Source organism: Sinohyriopsis cumingii, chromosome 7 (genome assembly GCF_028554795.1).
Source record: "Sinohyriopsis cumingii isolate HCF-2022 chromosome 7, ASM2855479v2, whole genome shotgun sequence".
NCBI lineage: Eukaryota > Metazoa > Mollusca > Bivalvia > Unionida > Unionidae > Sinohyriopsis > Sinohyriopsis cumingii.
The window spans coordinates 70,648,582-70,672,803 of NC_142967.1; the positions used below are offsets into that span (position 1 = coordinate 70,648,582).

At 39.1% G+C, this 24,222-nt stretch overlaps 1 protein-coding gene across 1 annotated transcript; it reads right to left on the bottom strand.

Annotated features, from left to right (window-relative positions):
* Positions 1 to 14,791: 14,791 nt before the first annotated feature.
* LOC149795483 (protein CFDP2-like) lies at positions 14,792 to 15,175 on the bottom strand. Its single transcript, XM_089963809.1, has one exon. The coding sequence runs from the start codon at positions 15,173 to 15,175 to the stop codon at positions 14,792 to 14,794; it is 384 nt and encodes a 127-aa protein (XP_089819935.1).
* Between the last annotated feature and the right edge of the window lie 9,047 nt (positions 15,176 to 24,222).

The following is a 24,222-nucleotide window of genomic DNA, read 5'->3' on the forward strand; positions in this document are numbered from 1 at the left end:
ATCAATACATGGCAACAAATCACAAGATACATCTGGATCATGCTGGATGTTTTTCATATCCTCGACTTTATTCGCATTACCGTCAGCTGTTGTAATGCCCTCAGTATCTTCGCTGGAGATGTTTAATGGGAAGATGTTGTTTTTTTTCATTAATACTAACAGTATCCATTTTCTCCACATCATGAATGGCCACGGATGAAAAGCTTTCGTCTAGATCCACGGTTTCTTGCTGAAAGTCCGATTTTTCCATCGAAGCCGCTTTGTTTAGAATTTCTGTGAAGGACTGTAAAGACGTAAGTCTTGTTCAGATGTATTTCAGGCCCCATGTGGCTTGCTGTTGAAAACGTTCAAAAGCACACTCTTCGTCTGAGGTCATCTTTGGAACCACCAATTCTAGATCTTTTTTCAGTCATGGTACTCCCTTGCATGCAAAATCTTCTTTTCCTTCACACAGTGAAAGATGCCATGTTAATACATCGTTTGAATCCTTTGGAAAGCCTTTGATTGTGATGAGCAGGGTGCATAGTTGATTTATTTTCCTTTTACCAGGTTGTGGGTCTGTTTTCATGATTAGCTGGACAAGACTGTCCATGAAAAATACAAGATGGAAGACTATGAGACAATCCAAATGTTCAGAAGATGAGACGTCACTTGCTTTTACATAGTATAGTAAATATGGTTTCAGATATGTTTTAAAGTGACAAAGTTCTTGAACGACGGTATTCTTGAGACCTATGTCTCCATTTCGAAGACTTTGGCTTATATTGGCAGCGGATGTGTGGGGAAAAACATATGTGATGTTATAGCAGTTGATGAACAACCCATCTGTGATAATATCTTCTATGAGATTACTGTAATTTATGTTAAGTATTTCATTGATGAATCAAAATGGCAATATAAAGATGACACTTTTGAGGTGTAGAAAACATTTGATGATCAAGGCCCGAGGCTGTCTTTGATCAGTAGTGTTTGTTTTAATAAATACTGGAATGGTAAAGGAATGTGCAAGTGAAATTCTCTCATTATTTTCATTATTTTTCAATGGATACTTTCCAGATGGATAGTAATTCCATTTATTGTATCAGCATAAAACTTCTGAGCAATACCGTTAACAGACGTTCAAGCAAAACTGATTGAGTTCTTGTCCCTTTTCTGCCAACTCGTTACATAATCCAAAGATTCCCATTTACTTTCCTGCTCATTTTCATAGTCTAACACTTCTTTCTTACAAAAGTACTATAGTGCCACTCAAACAGTTGAATTTTATTCCATTCGCTGTCGGTGAGCTGTGTTTTATAATCAATAAATGAAGATGGAACCTTAAGCCCCTCAAGTTGAAGCTTTTTAATTGTTTCTTTATACATACTCAAACTTAGAATTTCAACAGACGCTAGTTGTTGATAAAGGTTCCATGTTGATTTGTTCGATTAGTTTGAAGATATAGACTGTGATTGTTGTTCTAAAAGTTCATCACATACAACTTTGCCAACCTGGAAGTCATCATAGTGATGAAACACATATCGAAAGAAAGACGACAACAAAACCAGTTTCTTTCTTCTCTCTGGATTATCCAAGTAATTCTTGTAAAACATGTTCTTTCTTCACAATTTCTTCCTGTCCTGAATTGAATGGTTAGATTTAAGGAACTTTACAAGATCATCTATGGCTATTCAAGTTCCATCTTCGATTTTATTGAAAGATAGAGACTTCAGTGACGATATACATAGGGAAAACCTGTTGAAGAATGAAATTATTGACTATCTGACGTCAATAATTCAGTCAAACTAGATATGTGCTTAAAATATAAAGTTAGAATTTTGGTACTAGATTTTATATATTGGAAGATAAAAGACTACAGTTATGACTGATCAAGGAGATGAGAGATGGACAGAAATATAAACTACAAACACATACGACCATTATATCAATTGCTTCAATTTGTTGTTTGAATGCTTGTGTCAGTTATGATGAATTATTGTATGATTAAATGCTTTAATAAAGTTCCATGTTTATTTACAAACATGCTAATTACCATAGCCTCTATCTATGTTACTTCTAATATACATTGAGCATTCAAGTATTACTATCTAATGATGATACACTATTTAATATACCTACATAGACAATATCATGCCATAAGTACTTCTTGCTGCAATTAGACAAATAAATGACCAACATGAGAATTAAAGCGACATTTATGATTTGTGGATTTTGGAGAGAGCTTTTTGAATTTAACTTATTGTTATTGAACTATTATTGAACTTAAACTGAATTGATACATTGATATAAATAGTTGGAAACTACTGTGGTATAATGCTATTATATTTCTACAATTTCAAATATATAATATAGAATTCTTACCATTTCTTCCTCTTGGAATTCTTGATTATATTACATACTCCATGTCTTCAAGATAAAACTGTAATTATTCTTTAGTAAAAGTCACAAAACTATTCAGACAATGTAGTTGGAGTGATTTTCACTCAAGCACGTCAGGACAAGTCAGCTAATCTTATATTGGTACAAAATATAGACCTACAATCATTATGCCCAGTACAATATAGAAATCCCATATTTAAAGCTAGCTTTCAAATACAGGGAACTGACACACTGGGGCATGATAACTGGACAGTTAGCTGGGAGTCTTAAAGCAATTAGATCTGACCTGAGTGAAAAACTTGCTGATAACAAGGTGATGACAGATAAAGCAAACACTGGCAGGCAAGCATCGGAATCTCGAGATATACAGACCTGGGGCCTGCCTTAAGAGTACATTGCAGTTAATGTCTTTGTATTTGAAATATTGTTTGAACCTTTCCCACGGACCCAAGACCTGGATGAAAATAAGTGTCTTATCTTGCAGATGATTGCCCCACGAGCAACATAACTGCGAAGTTTCATAAATTTTTACTCAGCGAGTTTAGGTTAAATTGTAGTAAGAAACAGACCGGAACACAGCACGTCACAGGCCGGAACACAGCACGTCACAGACCGGAATACAGCACGTCACGAAAAAGGCTTGCTTCTGTCAGTGGTGGAATCGGGCTAATAATGCATTGGTTCCTTATTGTTGGAACAAGAGCAGCAGTGAAAAAGGTATTATACAAAATATCAAACAAAGACAAGGTAGAGTCCTTTTGTTTAATTTCTCAAAAAGTATGCAGTCCATCCATCAAGCTCGCCATTATCAGTGTCCTTATCTCATGTTAAACTCCTATCATTTTCCCACTTGTCCCGACAGATTCGTCCTAAAATATTCCAAAAGTTTCAGTAAGAAAATTTGACACAATCTTGCAACCCTTGCCCGAAAATTACGTTTCCCGCCATTGGATTGATCAACATATTTTCAAGTTGGTGCAGGTTAAAGTTTAATGACTGGGGTCAGATTTCTGTTAGAATTTAACAGCAATGCGCATCATCCCGAAAATATAGTCCCAATGATATGGACTAGAACTATGATCCAAGTAAATCTATGATTCTATGTGGATATGTATCACACGTCTTTTCTATTAATTCCTTAGTGCCTATCACAACATTACTTTATATCTCAGTTATACGTGACTCTTACGCCTTCACATATTTCATGGAAATGTCGTCCTATGCTGCAAATAAGTGGAATTACCTGCTTACCAAATCTAGCCACGCGTAAGATTTTAGCAATTTTGACGAACGAAAAGTGAACGAAGAAAGTGATGAATATGTGTTGGCCAAGTATGGGGTCATGTTAATGTGATTTGCCTGCCAAAAGAACAAAACCAAGCATAAATGAAACAAAATATTTCGACGTGTCTTGTCTTGTCCAATATATGAGTGCATGCTAAAAAGGATACCGCTTCAACTTGTGGGGCATGTGTTTCCAGCTATACTAATATATTCAAGAAGAATGACAGTCAACATTCTCTCTTTGAGTTCCTTAAATCTAAGATTCGTTCGTGCGAGGAGTTAAATCTCATTCGCACTTTATATTAGTCAAACACAGAATTGTGATTTCCTCCTCGAAATGAGCTCACTTCTTTACCAACGGCATGTCTAGTACAATTCATTAACAATTTGGCCCATTGACTGCCAGTACATGTTTGGATCTTTGACTGTGAGCACAATACGGGAACCTATATTACAGAATAATTATAATAATCAAAACAAATACAAATAATTGCAGGTGGTAAGAAAATGTGAGCCTTAATTGCTATCGGCACATTATTCTATATCGCGATCTTATGAGCAATAAACTCACTGAACAAAAGATTAAAGCTATTACCTTTTGGAATCATATTGTACGCGTCTCTATGACAACCATCGTTTTATTTTTCCTTAATAACAAATACCAATAAATTGATCCAGTCGTGTATAACTCCCCTCTCCCATTATTCCCAATAGAACAATCCTAACAAAGTCGATTTTCAAATTTAAGAGTAATACACAATAATGACCCGTGTTATTGGGTAAATTTGATCAATGACACTAACAAAAATCATGTATATGTAATAATTTAGAAATGTAAACTCTCAAAATAAAGTATACCTCATGGTATCGTACGCTGATCGCAGAAGTATATATATACCAATCCACTGCCACCTTACAATTTCCATCCCAAATAATTCTTTATATTGTAACAAAGGGATACGTGGATAATAGAAGCATTCTACTTCATTTAGGAAATGGAAGAGTAGCTTAGAACAGTGTATACTATTGATTCAGATTGAATGTAGCATGTTCCTCTACAGCGCCCAATCAAAATGACTTCCTTCTTTCAGCATAAACATGGCTATATAATGTGTCAGGAAGTATATACATAATGGTCCAACTGCAAACATTGACCCTAATCTGTCGTCACATAATGCGCCAGCAAATCGGGGTCAATCTTGTTTGTTGTACAGATTATTTCTAACAAACTGCATAGACCCAGATTTGCAGGCGCATTATGCATCGGCAGATCTGGTTCTATGCAATGCGCACATGGATCCGACTTACGCAAGAGTATGTACGATAATCCAAGGATATAGGTTTAGAAATGATGTATTTTCATCTAAGCTTGTCTGAATCCTTCCTCATTAAATATCCGCAGCAAGAGCTGAAAATGGCGAAAAATAATCACTCAAGCAAAACTAATGAATATTACTATTACCGGGGACTAAACGACCTGGCACATTCTATCTCTGGTAATATTGTAGCTTCTACGATTCTGTTGTCAGCTATTTATTTGTCGGATCGTCATTCATTTTTTAAATGTATATTGCAAGCTGCATATGTGTACTAGCTCTTTGAATGCGAGATGACAAAAAGTGACCTAGCGTTAAGTGTGCTGGGAATAAAGACACACCCAAACAAACCAATATCGAAAATGAAAACTTCAATAACTTCCAACATCAGTACATACATTTTACATAAAAATCTGAAAGTTATTTCGGTAAAACAGTTTGTTTAACAAGTGCTTAAACTGAAATTACTCTTTCATTGGCGGGAAGGAGAGTATAATTGAACCCTATAACATTTGGAGCTATTTTAAACTTTTGAAAAATTCCAGCGCAGACATGTAGCATGATGTCCCACCCAGTCACATTATCCTGACACCAGGCCGACCAGTCCTAACACTAACCTCTTAATGCTGAGCGCCTAGCGAGGCAGCTGTTGGTACCATTTTTGTAAGTCTATGGTGTGACTCGGCCGGGGTTCGAACCCACGACGTCCCACTTCTCAGGCGGACGCTCTAACCACTATGCCACCGGAGCGGTCTTTAAAGCAAGGATGAAATTGCTTAAATTTTCTGCTGATTGAGATCATTAGTTTCTGCGGAAAAGTACCCATAGCTTTTAAATTTAGTGTTGCTATTCTAAAGTGTGTATTCGAGTTGGTGTAAGAAAATGTCTCCTATAGGCAATGGCGTGGTAAGATCCCGTGGGTAGTGGTAGTGGTCTACATTTCTATCGAACAACATTTTTATTGGAAGAAGAGCCCATAATTAAGTTTGTTCCAGGAGGAGGTGGGGGTGGGGATGGCCAGAATGTCTTGACGGTAACATATTTGATTCAAACACAAAATAATATATGTGCATGGCGTTTGAATATATATATATATATATATATATATATATATATATATATATATATATATATATATATATATATATATATATATATATATATATATATATATATATATATATATATATATATATATATATATGTCAGAATTTAATTTCAGAAGAGTAATTTCTGACATAAAAAACCCACGAGAAGACCGGTAAATTTATGTGTCTGTAAAGTAATCATACACGTATAAGTCATGCACACCCGTCTTGAAAGGCAACGAGTGTAAGTCTAGTATCATGTATCTGGTGCATTTTAATACGGTAAAACTGAGCAATGCACTTTGGACTTAAATGCGAGTATAGACGGTAAGTTATAAGTTCCAGTCTTCATTAGCAAACGTTAAATTTTAACTAGAAGCACCGTCAGTAACTATTCATTGTTAGCTCATTTAAAAGCTTTATTTTAAATATTAACTGAAAATAATTTTTGTATGCCTTGATTACAAAGTTTAGTGGGGAAAAAATGAAGATCTAGACATGAGTCTTGTTTGTCCCGGTCTCAACAACTGAACTGAAGGCAAGACTTGCTGAAGGCTGGATTCCAGTTTTTTGTCTGAATTTCAACAACGTAAACTAACAATTAAGTCCATATAAGGCAGAAATATAATTGACCCCAAAAATATCATATATCTAGACTTAAATTTTAAGACATGTAAGTAAAATTGGGACTAGACAGGTAATAATTTAACAAAACCAAAGTCTTGAACCCTGACTTCAGATAGTTTTAAGATGAGCTGGTGAAAAAGGAGGAGAGGCTGTTGGTATATTTGACACCTGATAGCTCAGTAATTACAAACTACATTCAATTATGTTTGTCCTTTTCGTCTGGCTGGTTCCAGCTCTTTTCAGTTCAGATCTCACTCTTAAATATAAAGTTTGTACGTCACATTGGATTATGATATCTTAATATCAGGATTTTATAAATATATCCTATAAAGATATTTGATTGGCTTGTAAACTGGTATTAATTTCTCAGTTGACTTTTAAAAGCCCGCAACGTGACTGTGCTGGAATAAATATAATTAACCATTCGCATTTTTCAGTGGCGGCGGGAGGGTTGAGGGGGCAATTATCACTGGATGCCAGGCCTTTAGGAACTTTTTCAGCAGAAATGTTCATAGTATTTCACCTTCACGTTTGTGTATCGGGGGCAGTTTTAATAAAATTTGATTTGCGGGGGGGGGGGGGGGGGGGAGGGGTGCAGGGAGGATGGCATTTGACATAACTGTTCTCCTTAGCGCAGTAGATGTGTCACTAAGAGCATTAGTAGAGGTATACCAATTCCGGTTTAAAGGCACGTAACTGACTTTTTCTCACTGTGGAATGTTTGCACACCTGTGCATCTGTGATTTTAACCCGCGTCTGGACGGCAATTCCGTCTCGGGTTCGCGCCTTTGGACGGTAAGGACTTTAGCGATTAAGGTTTCTCCCACTGGAGACGCCTTTTGAGTGAGACACATTCGTGACCAGCAGCATTTTTGTTTGTGTGCTTGCAGACCAATACCAGTTGATCAATGTACGCTGACAACTCTTTACTAATTTATATTGCCTGTAAATGATATACCTGTTTTGCTAGCGGCCCGATTATATCTGCACGCGGAGACGTCGGCGATTTTCCATCTAAAGCAGCACGGTCTAGAAGTCTGCCATAGTAATCGTTTTATCTTCGATGGCAACCTGGTACAGATTGGAAATTGTGCCGAGACTGCTTTGCTCAGCCGTGAGAATAAACAAGTATTAGCAAATATAACCGTAATCAAATTCATCAGCCACACCGTTTATATCGATATGGCTCTGATAATAATTCCGATTGGCTTGCTAATGATAGTTGACGTCGAGTCCATCGAACCAAATGTCTTCTCTGATGTCTAATGAGAACCATGCTGCATATGTAAAAGGTTCTGAGACTTAGTTTTCTCGGATGGTGTGCATTTAGAATATTAGGTTCAGGTCTATCTAAACAGACAACAGTGAAAACAAGTCGGACATTTACTAAGCCATAAGTGTATTTCTATCTTTGCCTGATGAATATTCTTTGGATTGGGCTCTTTGAAGTTACTACGCTTATTGGTGAGTGCATCTCGGCGACAGTTGCATCCACGTATTGTTTTGTGACAGCCTCAGAAACATCGATGATATTTTGATAAATTCTAACTGCACGCAGGAGTCTGATTCCATCGCGATGGCGACTGGAGACATTAAAACATCATCGTTGATATATATGTCAGATGTTTGCAGTTTCCCAGCTCTATCTTTAAAAAACGCACATGTCAAACACGGAATGCCTTACAAAGTCCAGGTTTTCCAACTCAATATAAAAATACTCAATATAAAAATAGGGTACCATGTAGTGAAGTCTTTTTAGGAAATCTGCAAACCCTTGATCCCCGCCCATATACGACCAAAGCTTGCAATATGCAAGTGCGACACATGATTGTTTCCGAAGTCAAGCAGACTTTCTTTAGGAAGGTTTCTTATGGTAGTTTTACCGCTGGAAAAGTTTAGATACTCATCGTTTGACAGATATCATCACACTGGTGAGACATCCACCCGAGCCATATCTTGAAAGGTCAAAAAACACACGTTTTTGGTAGGTAAGCGCCTTCGTGGGTACTTATTTGCCATGAAAACAATTGACTGGCTTGTTGTCTTGAGTCTGTGGTGAGCGCGAGAAACAATAGCGTTTACATGCCTCATAAACGCTCTGCAGCTATCTAATAGGTTATCACAGGCATCAATAACGCCATTTTGGAAATTCAACTTGACCACCATGCTGAATCGATGGCGCTGTAATTTCGGTAAAACACTACTGTATGCTTGGCGCCGAAAATAGGCTCCCGACATTTCTGCAAAACATGAACATATGACTGAGAGGAATGGCACACATAAACGACAACGAGGCTCCATGAAGTTTTCATCGGCGTTGCGCGAACCCACGGTTGTAATTCGGGTTTGAAATTCATATAGAGGTGACACGAATACCAAATCTGACGCGTATTGGCAGGTTGTGGCTACACGAAAGCAAACTGTATAAGCTGATGCATACATACCGAATGTGATATTGTCCGTTTGCGTCCTTGAGAAACATGATAGATGGCAAGCGGATTTCGCATAATCCTCGCTGTATCTAGCGACTCCTATAATAGTCATGGCAAAGTCAACGTTGTCCAAACATAATTTGATATTCTTTGAGATAACATACGCTGTTGAACAATGCTATGCTACCTTTTTTGACAAATCTAACCGTGGCACCATCGGGGTAATCAGAATCGACAGCTTGCATTAGTTTCCCATCAATTTCCATGAAGGTCTCATGCGGAAAAAGTTACTGAGATGTGACTTACGCTTGCAATTCTAATTTTTCTTCCTTAATACCGCTAGTCGGGTACGAATAATCCTGACAATATCGTTTACTTCACTGACGCCGTGAACGTCGGATGTTTCTTTGAACATTGACATGGTAAAACTTTATCTATTATCCATTTCATCTAATACTTTTGTGTGAAACAACCATACCCCGTCGACCACCGTAATCCGCTTTCCCATAGCTGTACTTGCAATAATCGGATCAGTGCTGCCTTGTGCTAACTCAGTTAGACGTTGAGCAACTTCATTGATGAATTTACTGACCGCGCGGCGTTGTTGCCGTTGATGGAAGTAAAACCTCTCTTAAATCGATTGGACAGCGTGAAATCCCAGATATTTCTATCCTCAGAAACGCTTTTGCTGATATCAGCGACTGGGTTTGCAAACTGTTTAGCTATAGGCACAGCGCGCAAGGTCAGGGCTGCGAGAACCTTTGACTCTCATATAATCGCAAATAGCATTTAAATTATTTAACGTGTAAGCGGGGTTTTGTACGTTGTCAACACGTAAGGATATCAAACGTACGCGTACGACTGTCATTTTATTAAATACCAGGTGGATCTACAATGCACAGTTGTTTTGTCAAAGCCCTCTTGCGGAGGTCTAACGCGGTATACAGGGAAGATGCGTTAAACGGGTGATTTTAGCATGAAAGATACCCTATCGCGTGAATCATCGACAGCAGATTCATAGGGGATGCATTCGGTGAGAATCTGATCAATGTGTAACGCTCAGATGCTTGCGTCGTCGAAGCAGAGGATCGTGGAATGCCGCTGATGCCATCACAGGTTAGATTAACCTGCATCATTGCGATCATCCTGCCAATATCTGGCAGTATTTTTTACTGACGGTAGTTGATTTTACACGCAAAATCAGTATGTCCGCAAGAATCTCATTAATATCCTCTGGCCAACCAAGAACTGTTCTTAGCGACGACTTCCGAAGTCAACATCGTTCTATGGCAATTCGATTGAGAAGACAGATGAGCTTAGTGTATGCAAGTGGGGAAATGTTTAGAGCTTTACCGGTCACCAGTGGAAACCTCAGTCTAATCTCTTAATTGATTGATTCAGTGTGATACGCGCCTGTGGAAAGTCGAGGACTCCAAACGGTCGCGATCGAGTATTAGGCCATGTGTGCAATGCCGCATATTACTCTTGCTGCAAATCTAACTCGTGTTCCGACGCGTAATGACCAAGCTGGAAGTGGAACTTGTTCCCAAAGAGGACCAGAGATGTTTACGTTCGTCGGACCTTTTAGGTCTATTAAGAATATCCGTGGATGCGCTGAATCAAAAGGCATAAATCAGCAGTGATATCGCTACTGCGATAACAAATCTACCAGGGATACCGTTGAGCAATTATCCTGGTGTAAAGTATATTTGGCTCCCTCTGAGTCCAGATACGATAAATGCAGGCCGTGGACATGGTTGGACTTCATTGACCAACAAAATCTTGGAGAAGAACCTGTAAACTTCGTCGATTTAGTATGTTATTGACATACGTATTCTGCAACGCTCAGACTTAGGTCTCATTCATGACTTGAATGCAATTTCAGGACCGGTTGTGTTTTCCCGCCTGGTGGTTAAGTCGACTGAACATTTTCACTTGCTAATGAGAGTCTGGTAACACCGTATTCACACAATATGCATCAACAAGTGGAACAAAATTGTTACCAACACTAAGATCCCCTAATATCATACCCACGACCTCTTCGATAAGTTCCGCAACATCATCACCGCATTCAGAATCCATCACGTATATATAATAACAAATCTTAAACACAAACGCTAAAGACTGAATTCCTCAAACTGAATTTCATCTCTAGCAAACAATGATATTTATGTCATATATATATGGAAGATTTTGGAAGATCGGTGACAGGATGGTTACGTATTATTACTTGTTGGAAAGACTGATTGTTTATCAAGGATGTCAATTGTTCACACACACTCTAATAATCGGATACGGATACAATAGATAAATACGATTCGGACTTAAGCACCGTTAAGATGTGAGATTAAGGTTGATCAAAACCATTCACATTAGCAAAAACAAGTCTACTATTACTTACTATGCAACAGCGTTTGTCTCTCATTTGTCCTGTGTACCAGGTAAATTAAGCTACTATGCGTGGTGATGAGGGTATGGCTGTTGCACCACAGCATCAGCATTGTTTTCGTTTTTGGACAGAGACATATAATGTCTACGTTAAGTATTTCAAGTTATCCAGTTTGGTCTTGGAAAATCACTAGCTCACCCGGGTAGACGTCAAAAACAACCCGACTGGAAAACTCTGTAAAACCTGCATAGGTGGCAAAGCTGGACAGACCAACGTAAGCGCGTCTTGTCTCTGCGCTTTCACGTCCCTAAATGTTTATTGGCATTTGGAATATGTCTCAAGAGTACCTTGTAAGTGATACTGTAATATCAATAAGCGTTTCAATGCCATTTTGCCACGTAAGGCGGATCATTTATGTACGTTCATTCCGCATAAAGACTCTTCAGAAACGTTTGATTGACTTTAACATCTTGAGTAAATCAAACTTGATCAATGGACGCGCGGAGATTATCTCTCCTCAACGGCGAGACTACAATCGAAGGCCTCTTCCGTTTGGAAACATTTGGTTCCGACGACTGGGTAATATAATCCTTTTTCCTAATTTATTCGTCTACGACACACTATGCGGCCTCCCACCGACTTTTTCAGAGCCATCCCCGACGATGTTCCGACTGCCCCTAACGCGGTCGCTTTTGCAAACACGGCATCTACAGCCGCCAATCTCGCTGGAATAGCTACCAGGAATGGAAATATTCCACCGGTTTTTATTCTGCGTTACATCTGAGTTTAATAATTTTAATGTCGCTAAGGTGTTCTTTTGTTTTGTTGCTCTTTATTTTCGCAAGCTGATTTGTGTTTAGTTTAACTTTATCTTGGTTATATAACATCATTATTCAAAAAAGGTTGAATGGCTAGTTTGAAAAGACATTTTTAGTTTTCAACTGGCGTGTCAATAACCATCATCCTTTCACCTACACCCTCCAACAACATCATCTTATCACAGAGACTCGTATCAATGTATCTGTAATTAGCGCTGGCAGCATGTGGATCAGTAACGCGTGCCTGAATGTGCATGTTGACAACGGACTATTTAACCAGGTTTAAGTGTACCAAAGAAAAGTAATAAATCGGGTACTACCGAGTGAAGTCCTTTTGGGAAACCCGCAGACTCGTATCAACGTTTTTGTCTCGGCGCATGAATCAAAATAGCTTGTGATATGCACGTCCTCATCATTGTTGTTGAAGTCAAACAAGATTTCTTCGGTGGGTTCCTGATGACATTTTAGACACAGAGACATTAGACATCCTTAAATGGTCATACATCAATTGCTACAGAGTTATCCGCCACGCACTCGAGCTGTGTCTTGAAATGCTATGAATACATGTCTTGTTGCGCGGATACCTTGTTGAGTAGTTACTTGCCATGAACACATCTAAACGTTGATGTAGATGTGGTAAGTGAGTCCAGAACGAACGAATAAACGCCAACAAACAGTTTCTGAAGCCATTGAAGGGATTATCACAAGCATCCATACTGTTAATGTCGACAACACAACTTTGCCGTCAACGAGTACAGCAGCACGCCAATTTGGGTTATAGATGTGAGGCTTTTGGTATTATATGACCGTATGTTTGGCTCCGAAAATAGCCTTGGGAACATCACCACACGATCCGGATATGTGACTTAGAGGAATCGAACACAACATTGATAATGATAGTCCTTTAAGTAGTCCATGACGCGCTGTGAATCCAACATTGTAATGCAAGCTTTTACTTTGTCTAGCGTCGCCTCCAACACGTGGTCTATCAGGTATACCAGCGGGCTGTGGGTCCAGGAATGCAACCTGCGTAAGTTGATGCGTCAAATACTCGATATAATCTATATATTCGCTATCGTCTTTGTGATACATTATAGACGTGCTGGTAGACCTCGCGCAATCATCAAATATCTGGCGAGACGGACAGTTGTTGTAGAAATGTCAATGTTGTTAAAACCTGCATCGATTTCCATTCCATCTACGCTGCTAAATAATGCCATGATATAAATCCAGCCTTTTCATCAAGGTCGTAATTAGTATTTGGGATAACGTTATGTACAGGTTTTCCACTGATTTCTAAGAAGGACTCACACGAAAATATCGGGACATGTTATGCAATGTTAATTCTACAAGGTTGTTTTTTTTACTAGTTTGCTTTTTCAAGTATAAATAGCAATAATAATTATTTTCACTTTGATCTATCATCACAGGTATGTCAATCTACTTCTTTCAACTGAGCAATCGTGTATATGTGCGCTATATTAGCGGTATCGCGGTAATTTGCTTGGTGGTACGTACCACGGTACTTTTGCGCTGTACCTGTACATCGGTAGTTTCCGTCAGTAAGGAATAAACGGAAATTCCCGAGTAATCCTGATAAGAATTTAATGATATTAACCGCATGTTATTAATTTTCATGAAAAACAATTTTAAAAATTATTTTTACAGTTTAGTTTCATTTGTACAAAATTAATTTCTTTAAGTAAATCTATTCCTTTGTAATGCTACTAAACATCACTGAGATTTTCTGGAGAGCAGTTATTTTCTGTTTTGAAGTTTACTTAATTTACCAGATCCATGAGATATTTTCCCATTTGTAGAATAAGTTTCCTTTTTGTTTACTTGATGTTTACTGGTCATATTTGAATAATATCCTATACGTGTGTTGGCATTCCCACTCAACGTGTCCCGGCATGTTATATCAATAGTGTAACTAGTAATTTAAAGTTTATAGTGTCAGCACTTCATGTTTTTATCAAGACGCTCTCTAAACTCAGCATAATGTCGCTCACATGGTGCCAGAAAAAGTGAAAGCTTAATCATAAAGCTTTAATTACACATTTTGGATTAGTATTCATACAAATATTAACATACTCTTGTGGTACAGATCATTTCTTTTCAGATTAGATATTTGTTTTTTTTAATATATTTTATCTCAAGATAATTGTTTTCAAATAATATACCGGTAATTGATATAATCTGTTGTTTGTATTGTCTTCCTCATCTTGAAGAAGCTCTTGTAGCACTTGGTACTTGTTGTTAAGTGTCAGTCTGTATTCTTCTTTAGTTTTTGCATCTTTCAACAGGCTGATGTTATACTTTGTTTTCTTCTCTTTTGTGCCCATCCAGTTCTTCTTCAGCTTAAGTTTCAGCCTTGCGACAACTAAGTGGTTGTCAGATACCACATCTGCTCCCCTCTTCACCCTCACGTCTTGCAGTAATCTTCTGAACTTCTTGGCTATGCAGATGTGGAAATCTGATTTTCTGTCACATGGTATGGTGATATCCATGTGTTCTTGTGCATTCTCTTGTGGGGAAAGATAGTACCCCCAGTGACCAGGTTGTTCAGTACACAAAGGTCTGCGAATCTCTCTCCATTTTCGTTCATCTCGCCCAGGCCGTGGATCCCCATGGCTTGTTCATACTCTGTGTTGTCTGACCCAACTTTGGCATTGAAGTCACCCATGAGGATGTTGATGTCTTTGTCTGGGAAGTTCTCTACTATATTATGTAGTCTGTTGTAAAACTGGTCCTTATATTTTTCTTCGCCTTCATTTGTTGGAGCGTAGCACTGTATGATGTTCATCTTTATTTTCTCCTTCTTGGTCCTAAACGATGTCATGAGGATTCTGGGCCCATGTGGTTCTCGTCCTATCAGTGCATTATATGCTTGCTTTGACAGCAACAGCCCCACCCCCTGTGTATGAGGCGCATTATCTTACTCATGTCCTGAATACAGTAGTATCTCTCCTGTCATCATTCTTCTTTGTCCAGATTGAGTCCATCTTGTCTCACTAATGCCCAGTAGGGATAGGTTGTAGTTCATCATCTCTGCTGCTACCTGTGCTGTTTTTCCTGCCTCATACATTGTCCTCACATTAAATGTTGCGATGTTAATTCTCCTATTTGATAGAAATGTGGTCTGCTTTATGGCTTCCGCGGGCTCGCGGCTTTCATCACATAGCATCATAAATAAAAATAAATAAAATCAACATGCCAAGAAGTACTAGGCCCCATGAAGCACCAGCAGAAAGAATGTATTTCAGCCGAAACATTGTGCAGATTCCAGGAGCGTAAACAGAAAAAAGCAGCAGTAAATAGCAGTAGGACAAGAACTAAAAAAGTAAAGGTACAAAAAGAGTACACTAACACCCACAGAGAAGTGAAAATAAGCATCAAGATAGACAAGAGAAACTATGTTGAAGGAATTGCAGCAGAGGCAGCAGAAGCGCCAAGAAGTGGAAACATGAAGAAGCTGTATGACATCACCAAGAAGCTGTCCGGCAAGTACAGCAAAACAGAGAGACCCGTAAAGGACAAGCAGGGAAAGACCATAGCAAGTACAGAACACCAAATTAAAAGATGGGCAGAACATTTTGAAGAACTGTTGAACAGGCCCGCCCCACAAAATCCCCCCAGAAATCCACCCAGCTAACACAGATCTCCCCATAAGCTGTGACAATCCCGCCAGAGACGAGATCAGGAAAGCCATCACCCAGCTGAAAACGACAAGGCAGATGGACCTGACGGCATCTCAGCAGAAGCCCTCAGAGCAGACTTACATGCTTCAGTGGAAATGCTATACCACCTCTTTGAGAAGATCTGGGAGGAAGAAGAAATACCGACTGACTCGAAGGAGGGAGACCTCATCAAGATCCCAAAGAAAGGTGACCTCAGCAACTGATCCAACTACAGAGGAATCACACTCTTATCAGTACCAGGGAAAGTCTTCAACCGGGTCCTCTTGGAGAGGATGAAGGCGGCCGTTGACCCACAGTTACGAGATGAATAGCGGGCTTCCGGCAGAAAAGATCGTGTACAGACCAAATAGCTACTCTTCGCATCATAGTCGAGAAATCGTTGGAGTGGAGTTCTTCACTCTACATCAACTTTGTCGATTATGAGAAGGCATTCGACAGCGTGGAACGAGAGACACTCTGGAAACTTCTTCGCCACTACGGCATCCCAACCAAGCTGTTGAACCTGATGAAGAACACTTTCAACGGAATGTCCTGCAAAGTCATTCATGCATGACAGCACACAGACAGCTTCCTAGTGCAGATTGGCATGAGGCAAAGCTGCTTGCTGTCGCCGTTTCTCTTCCTTCTCGCCATCGACTGGATTATGAAGACGTCCACCAATGAGCGAAGAAATGGGATCCAGTGGACATTGTGGAGTCAACTTGAGGACCTGGACTTTGCCGATGACCTAGCACTCTTGTCCCATAGGCGGCAGCAAATGCAGGACAAGACCGACGTACTGGCAGCCACATCAGTACATGTTGGCCTCAACATCCACAAAGACAAGACCAAGATCCTCAAGATCAATTATGCCAGTAACAGCCCAGTCACACTGCAGGGAAGTCCCCTGGAAGAGGTGGAGTCCTTCACGTACCTGGGCACCATTATCAACCAGCAGGGTGGCACAGACGCAGATGTCAAGGCAAGGATCGGAAAGGCGAGAGCATCTTTCATACAGCTCAAGAACATCTGGAGCTCCAAAGAAATTTCCTTAACTACCAAGATCAGACTGTTCAACTCCAACGTGAAGTCAGTCCTACTGTATGGATCAGAGACCTGGAGAACCACTAAGTCGACCGTAAAGAGAGTTCAGACCTTCATCAACAGCTGCCTAAGAAGAATTCTCCAGATCCGCTGGCCAGACACCATCAGCAACACCAACCTGTGGCAGAGAACTTCCCAGCTTCCGGTAGGGGACGAGATCAAGAAGAGAAGGTGGGGTTGGATAGGACACACCCTACGTAAGCCACCAACCAAAATTACCAGACAGGCATTGAAATGGAACCCTCAAGGCAAACGGAGAAGGGGACGACCAAGAAACACCTGGCGACGCGACCTTGAGGCGGACATCACTAAGATGGGTCACACCTGGAGTCAGCTTGAAGGGATGGCACAGGACAGAAGTCTCTGGCGATCTTTTGTGGGCGGCCTATACCCCGGCAGGGGTGACGGGCAAAGCAACAATTGATATAATATGGATTTATTTAACTATAAATCAGAGCAAGATATTTTTCCAGCTTTTGACAGGCGGAAATTTAAAACTAAAGTGTCAGATGACCTCTCCAGAACAATAAATTATTGGTCCCTAATATAATTGCGGTACATGCTCAGAAATACCTATGTATATCGCGATACAAAATTTGTAGTGGTACCCTGCTCTACTTTAGTCTAATATTTTTCTGGTGGCTTCACTACTGGCGTCCATGCCTTGTCCATAACCGTAATCAGCTACACATTATCTCATCATCCAATCAGCTAGACTTTGTTGAACAGCTTCATTAATGATTTGACTGACAGGGACTGGATTTATTCCTGTCGATGGAAGTATAATTGCTTGTGGAAGCGTAATCGTCTTTTAACTTCTAATTTCAGCTGTGATATGTAATCGGGTGGTTGTTTTGTGGAACACACGCAACACTGACGGATTTTGATAATGTATATGTTTATTTTGGTTATTAAAATTGCTTTTTCTAAACTAGTTCTATACTTGCTAGAGGCTCTAGTCAAGTCAATCGTGAGGAAACCATACAGGTCCTGGATGACCTATGCAAACATGTTGCGTTCTCGCGTGGATTATTTCAGATGCTTTACTCTTGATGTTACCGTTGTAACCAGATGTTATTCATCTGGGCCAAATGGCCCTAGTTCGTCTTCGACGTCCAAGTATACCTGCCTTTCACAACCGGCCCTAGTTCGTCTTCGAGATCCAAGTACACTTGAATTTCGCATACCACTTGGTATGCATATTACGCGTTCTCGCGCAAATTGATTGAGCTCATAACGGTAAACAAGTTAATATACAAGGGAAAATCGTAGTGTAATTGCTTATTCCCTCAATACATTTTCATGACATGTTTGATTTGCCAGGATCAGAATCCGCAATAGTTTCAGTCATGGCTATTATTTTATTGACTTCTGTAAGTTTTCCTCAACAGCATCGTTGGATTTTCCACGACGACAGTTTTCATATTTTTGGTGGTGAGTTTTTGATGACGCGAGCGATAATTCTCTTGAACAGATTCACATGGTCGGCAAAGCTAGTTACCCGACATTACTCTTATAACACATTAAAGCATGGTCAAGCATCGAGACAAACTCGTAACGCGAACAAATTTTATTCACAGTATTCATAATGGCATGTTCTGCCGCTGATTTGACATTTTCTACGACATGCGTTTTGATTTTGACTGCGTCCCAATACCACTGAAATTCTTAGATATACGGAAAATTTAATCTTTTAGTATTTCGTATTTCGTGCTTTGTATGTTTTAGTGTATAAGTAAATATTTCATAATCCAGAGAATGTTGCTCGAATTTGCGGCCATACATCGCGCGATACCATTTCCTATTCAAGACGTTGAGTTCTAATTCACACCAGTCTTTGCCAAATAAACAGTTTCATCTTTCTAACCAAATTAAATAAGTAAGATCGAACCAAGATAACAAATGTTTTTCAATATGTAATCAGTCCAAATGACCCTTAATACCCCGCTATAAATGTTTACACCGACTAGTACACCATTCATTTGGCGTTTATATCCAATAATGTCAAATATGTTGTGCTACATACGCATATAGTTAATTTATTTTATTATTTCATTAATAAATACATGTTTGGTAAACGTGTCACATAAGGCAAACCGTCTTCCTTCGGAATCGTCGAATGCAGTTATATTTCTCCTAAAGATCGAAACGTATGGATGTCATTGTTGTATTATTGTTCAAAGTATATTTCTAAGCGATTTGCTTATTAACATATTCACTATTACTGGTGACGTACTCATTTAATTCACTATCTTCGACTGATGACTCATTTAATGTCAATGACTTAAACTTTTCGTGCAGAATATTATGTAATGACTATTCATGCTTTTTATTATTGCTTTTTATTATAAGTTTCAATGAATTTACGTCGTTCTTGGAACAATATAATCTCCAACTCGATTACTTTACCGAGTTGCTCCGATTGCGTATTTGAAAAATAATACAACATATTTTGAGCCAATTGGACAAATAGTATACGCATCTAAACTAAATAATGATTCAATCCTTTCCGTGAGGTTGTAAGCACGCCGTTGCTGGACAATTTAATTCCCGCATTAGTATTAATCACCAATCCTTTAAAAATAATACGCGCGTTAATTGATAGACCTATCACCATGATATTACATGCCGCGGTAATTCTCTGATATAATATATTCTCACGTAACAGAAAACAATGTCTGCAATATATACTATATCCAGTAGTTTGTCTCACATAAGGGAAATATCCGCAGAATATTTTATATACAGCAGAGTTGCTATCAATAATATTTACTGCTAACTATAACAGTGTAATGATCTGAGTAAGACATCTCGTGATAACTTCGTTTGGGGGACTCTCGAGAGCTAGGCTCACCTTTCACGCTCGCGGATTCTGCTTGACAAAATCTTTAACCCTAGCCGATGTGATACAATCACTTGCTCTAGCCGATTTTGTAAAACGTTTTACGTTTGCTTTGCTTCGCAAAATTGTTTGCAATAGCTATAGTTATTTTTACTGCCCAAGTTTTAGTCTCACAACATGCGCAAATATACACAGCGTGTGATGCGAGGGTAAAGACTAGGTAAAGTCGTATAGCATAGAAGGCTTTGACCCAGATCAGTAAATGAAATCCAAAAGCCGCATAATCATACTACTGACAGTTTCACTAAATGATTTGGACGAGTCGCAGTATTTACATTTGGCGATACGCGCATGCGTGCGTTTGTGTGTTAAAATCATCCCCTGAAAATGCTTAAAATGCAAAAGCTCCTGGGAACATTGCCTCTAGGTCCCCACTTGCGGTACCATCCCACAGACCCCTTGTCTACATGTTTACGGTCTCCCTAAACGATATTTTATCCCTGCAATGCTATTTTTCCATAATTAGATGATGTCACGTCTGCATTTGCATGTGTGCCTGCATATGTGTGTGTTTGACTGAAAATATAGCAATATACAGATGTTGCTATTATTCGACATTCCAGCATCACATCGAATATACAATGACGCTTCGTATATGAAATTCCAAGTGTTTATGTACGTATGGTTGTATTTCAAATGTACACGCAGTTTTCTTGCTGACACGTACTTGCCTGAACCCAGTGATTTACATGAAACTTCAGAGCTGGCATCAGTTGCGAGTCCTGATGGCCATTTGATGATAGCGTTCTATCTATAGGTTATTAGAGACTCGCGATTCAAACAATGAATACATCAAACATAAAAATACCAGACAGACTAAAGTAAGCGCTACCAGAAATCGAATGCTATATTCTGATAGTGTCTTTAATTATTTTTTTTAGGGGGGAATAACATTTAAAGGTCCTGAGGGCACCAATAAAGAAAAACCAATGAACTTAATTATCAACAATTTATTCAGCATATATGTCTCTTCGGCCCATACAATTTATATTATTGCTTGGGAATGGAGGCACATGCCAATGCAAAGTCACAGTTTTATTGCTAATATAAACAGCGTTAAGTGGTCGTCTCTATAATTTCAACAGCATTTCGTACTTTTAAATTAGATAAACAATTACAATCTGGAAAACAGACTTGTCTCGCTTAGTCATTCGTTACCTCCCACGATACCTCAGGCAAATTTGCCACATGAAATTGAAATTCTGCCCGTTTGGTCTGTATGGTATAACGGTAACAATTGCGCAAGTCCAGGTGGGCGGAGCTTAAGGTGTATGGAACATTGTATTCAGAATTAAAGAACAACACTAGCTGTGATTGGTGCATTATGTAAGAGTTGTACTTTCTGTTTGGCTTAGAAAAAGTTGAGCCTCTTGGCAACATGTGTGTTTGTGTTAATTTCTATCTAGATCATATTTTGTATTTTTTATGATTTTTTAAAAATATGGTACACATGGCTGAAAACGTGCTTGTTGTGACTAGATAACTCTTACCCCTGTCCAGTTCCAGTAGAGTTATCTCTCTTAAATGCAATGGAGTACCTGGTTATGTCATTGTCAAATTGACAATCTAGCATTGTTCTATATGACAGTGTGTGACATGCATGCCCAAGTAGGACAGAAAGTATATTTATTTCACAAAACATTAGCATTGAGGTATATGGAAAAACAATTGGTACCGTGATACCGTATGATTGAAATAGTTACAGCCAGTCAGTTTTGCATGTCACCCCTGCCGGGGTATAGGCCGCCCACAAAAGATCGCCAGAGGCTTCTGTCCTGTGCCATCCCCTCGAGCTGTCTTCAGGTGTGACCCATCTTAGTGATGTCCGCCTCAAGGTCGCGTCGCCAGCTGTTTCTGCTTTATGGCTTCTGCGGGCTCGCGGCTTTTACCACACAGCGTCATAAGTTTTCGAGAAGAAAACCCTTCCTCCCTCAGACTTTCAGTTTCTGGTTTATCTTCTGTTGGCGTTTATGTAGCAAGTTGGGTCTTACAGGGTCGGGTTGATAGCCCCACGCCGAACCCTCCTCGTTTTACATTCGGGCTTGGGACAGGCAATGGCAGAGTTAACTAGTTACCGATACAGTTAAATATATTACAGATACAGTTAAATATAGACACGCTAGTTTAAATAAATAATTTTTCAACTGGATACCTTATATTCCTAAATGGGAACGAGTCTACTTGCAACGTCCTGGAATGATCTAGACTGACACTAGCCAGGTCTTGATGAATACTGAAAACTATGATATGGGTATATTAACATAAATAACACAGTATTCGTATGATAATTATACCCTACACAAAAAATTACAAAAATTACAACAGTAGCACCTCTCCCTCGTGAACCAGAATACACGTTTATTCAGGGTTACGCTGAGGAAAACCACAGTTGAATTACAAAGCAGAAAAGGTTGTCAGTGAATAATACAGATAACGCAATATATATTACATGTAGTAATGTAAGTATGGGATTCACTAGTTCCTCTGACATGACTGACCTAGATAACGCTACAGCGCTAGTAGAAGCAGAGGGCATAGACCAGGGGTCTAAAACTCAAACCACCCTGAGGGCATTTCGAGAGCATGAGGGCATTTCGATGGCCCAAGAGCCGCACAACCTTTTTTTAAATCTCTCATGGCACCTTGTGACGCCAATCATTTTGCGGGCCACATAATATGGCTTAGCGGGCCGCGTGTTTGAGATCCATGGCATTGAGGATGCGGGAACTGAAAAAGGGCAGTCATGCAATAAGCTCAATAGTTCAATAGGTAATCAATTTTCACACATATTGTATCATGCTGTGTAAGAGTGTTTTAGCCATTTTTCATCTTATCTGAAAATCGGAAAACTTCATTAAAGTTGATAAATAACTAAATACCCTTGTCCACATCTGATTCGCATAATACCACTCATGGTAGGATCCCAATGCCGAATCCCGTGATCATACTACGTAGTACATAAAAGGGTCAATACTATAGCGATGACAGAATTACAGCAAACTCAGTTCAAGATATATGCAGTTTACTTTTGTTTTGTTTTGTTGGAACGGAATTTCTCCGCAAAAATGAAACCATAATTTGTTCGAGCCATCTTGTCTATTTGTACGATTGGACTGACTGTATGATTACTCGAGAACCTATCATTATATATTCGAGGCATGATCCAAGGATTGACCTCGAAGTTACATGATCAGTAGGAATGACCTAGAAGTTGTATGATCAGTAGGAATGACCTCGAAGTTACATGATCAGTAGGAATGACCTCGAAGTTGCATGATCAGTAGGAATGGCCTCGAAGTTGCAAATGAATTGCATTAAAACTTGGGGTAAAACTATATACCGGTATATTGCGGTTTCCTGTTCTGGCAATACATACCACGATACGGTTATCTGTACCACGATTTTTTTCACGGTCATGCTTTCATTCAATAACTCTTCTTCCAATTTAATTCAAGAACCATATTTTTTTTCCCTGTATGCGTGCACAAGATTGAAAGAGAATGTAAAATGAGATGCACATTACCATTATTCGCGCAACGTTTAATTGTGGTGGAGGGTGGCAACTCAGGAGCAGGGGATAGTTTTCCAGTTACAAATAATAATTTATGAACTTCACTTTGCATCAGATACTTATGCCCCCCTCCTAATGACACTAAATGAACTGTACTCTAGATTCCGTGTTCGTAATGACACTAAATGAAATGTACTCGAGATTCCATGTTCGTAATGACACTAAATGAACTGTACTCGAGATTACATGTTCGTAATGACACTAAATGAACTGTGCTCTAGATTCCGTGTTCGTAATGACACTAAATGAACTGTACTCGAGATTCCATGTTCGTAATGACACTAAATGAAATATACTCTACATTCCGTTTTCGTAATGACACTAAATGAAATGTACTCGAGATTCCGTGTTCGTAATGACACGAAATGAACTGTACTCAAGATTCCGTGTTCGTAATGACACTAAATGAACTGTACTCGAGATTCCATGTTCGTAATGACACTAAATGAAATGTACTCTAGATTCCGTGTTCGTAATGACACTAAATGAACTGTACTTGAGATTCCGTGTTCGTAATGACACTAAATGAAATGTACTCGAGATTCCGTGTTCGTAATGACACTAAATGAAATGTACTCTAGATTCCGTGTTCGTAATGACACTAAATGAACTGTACTTGAGATTCCGTTTTC

What these genes read in the sequence shown, in the direction of transcription:
- LOC149795483 (XM_089963809.1), bottom strand. Translation starts at nt 15,175, where the DNA reads ATGACATCGTTTAGGACCAAGAAGGAGAAAATAAAGATGAACATCATA.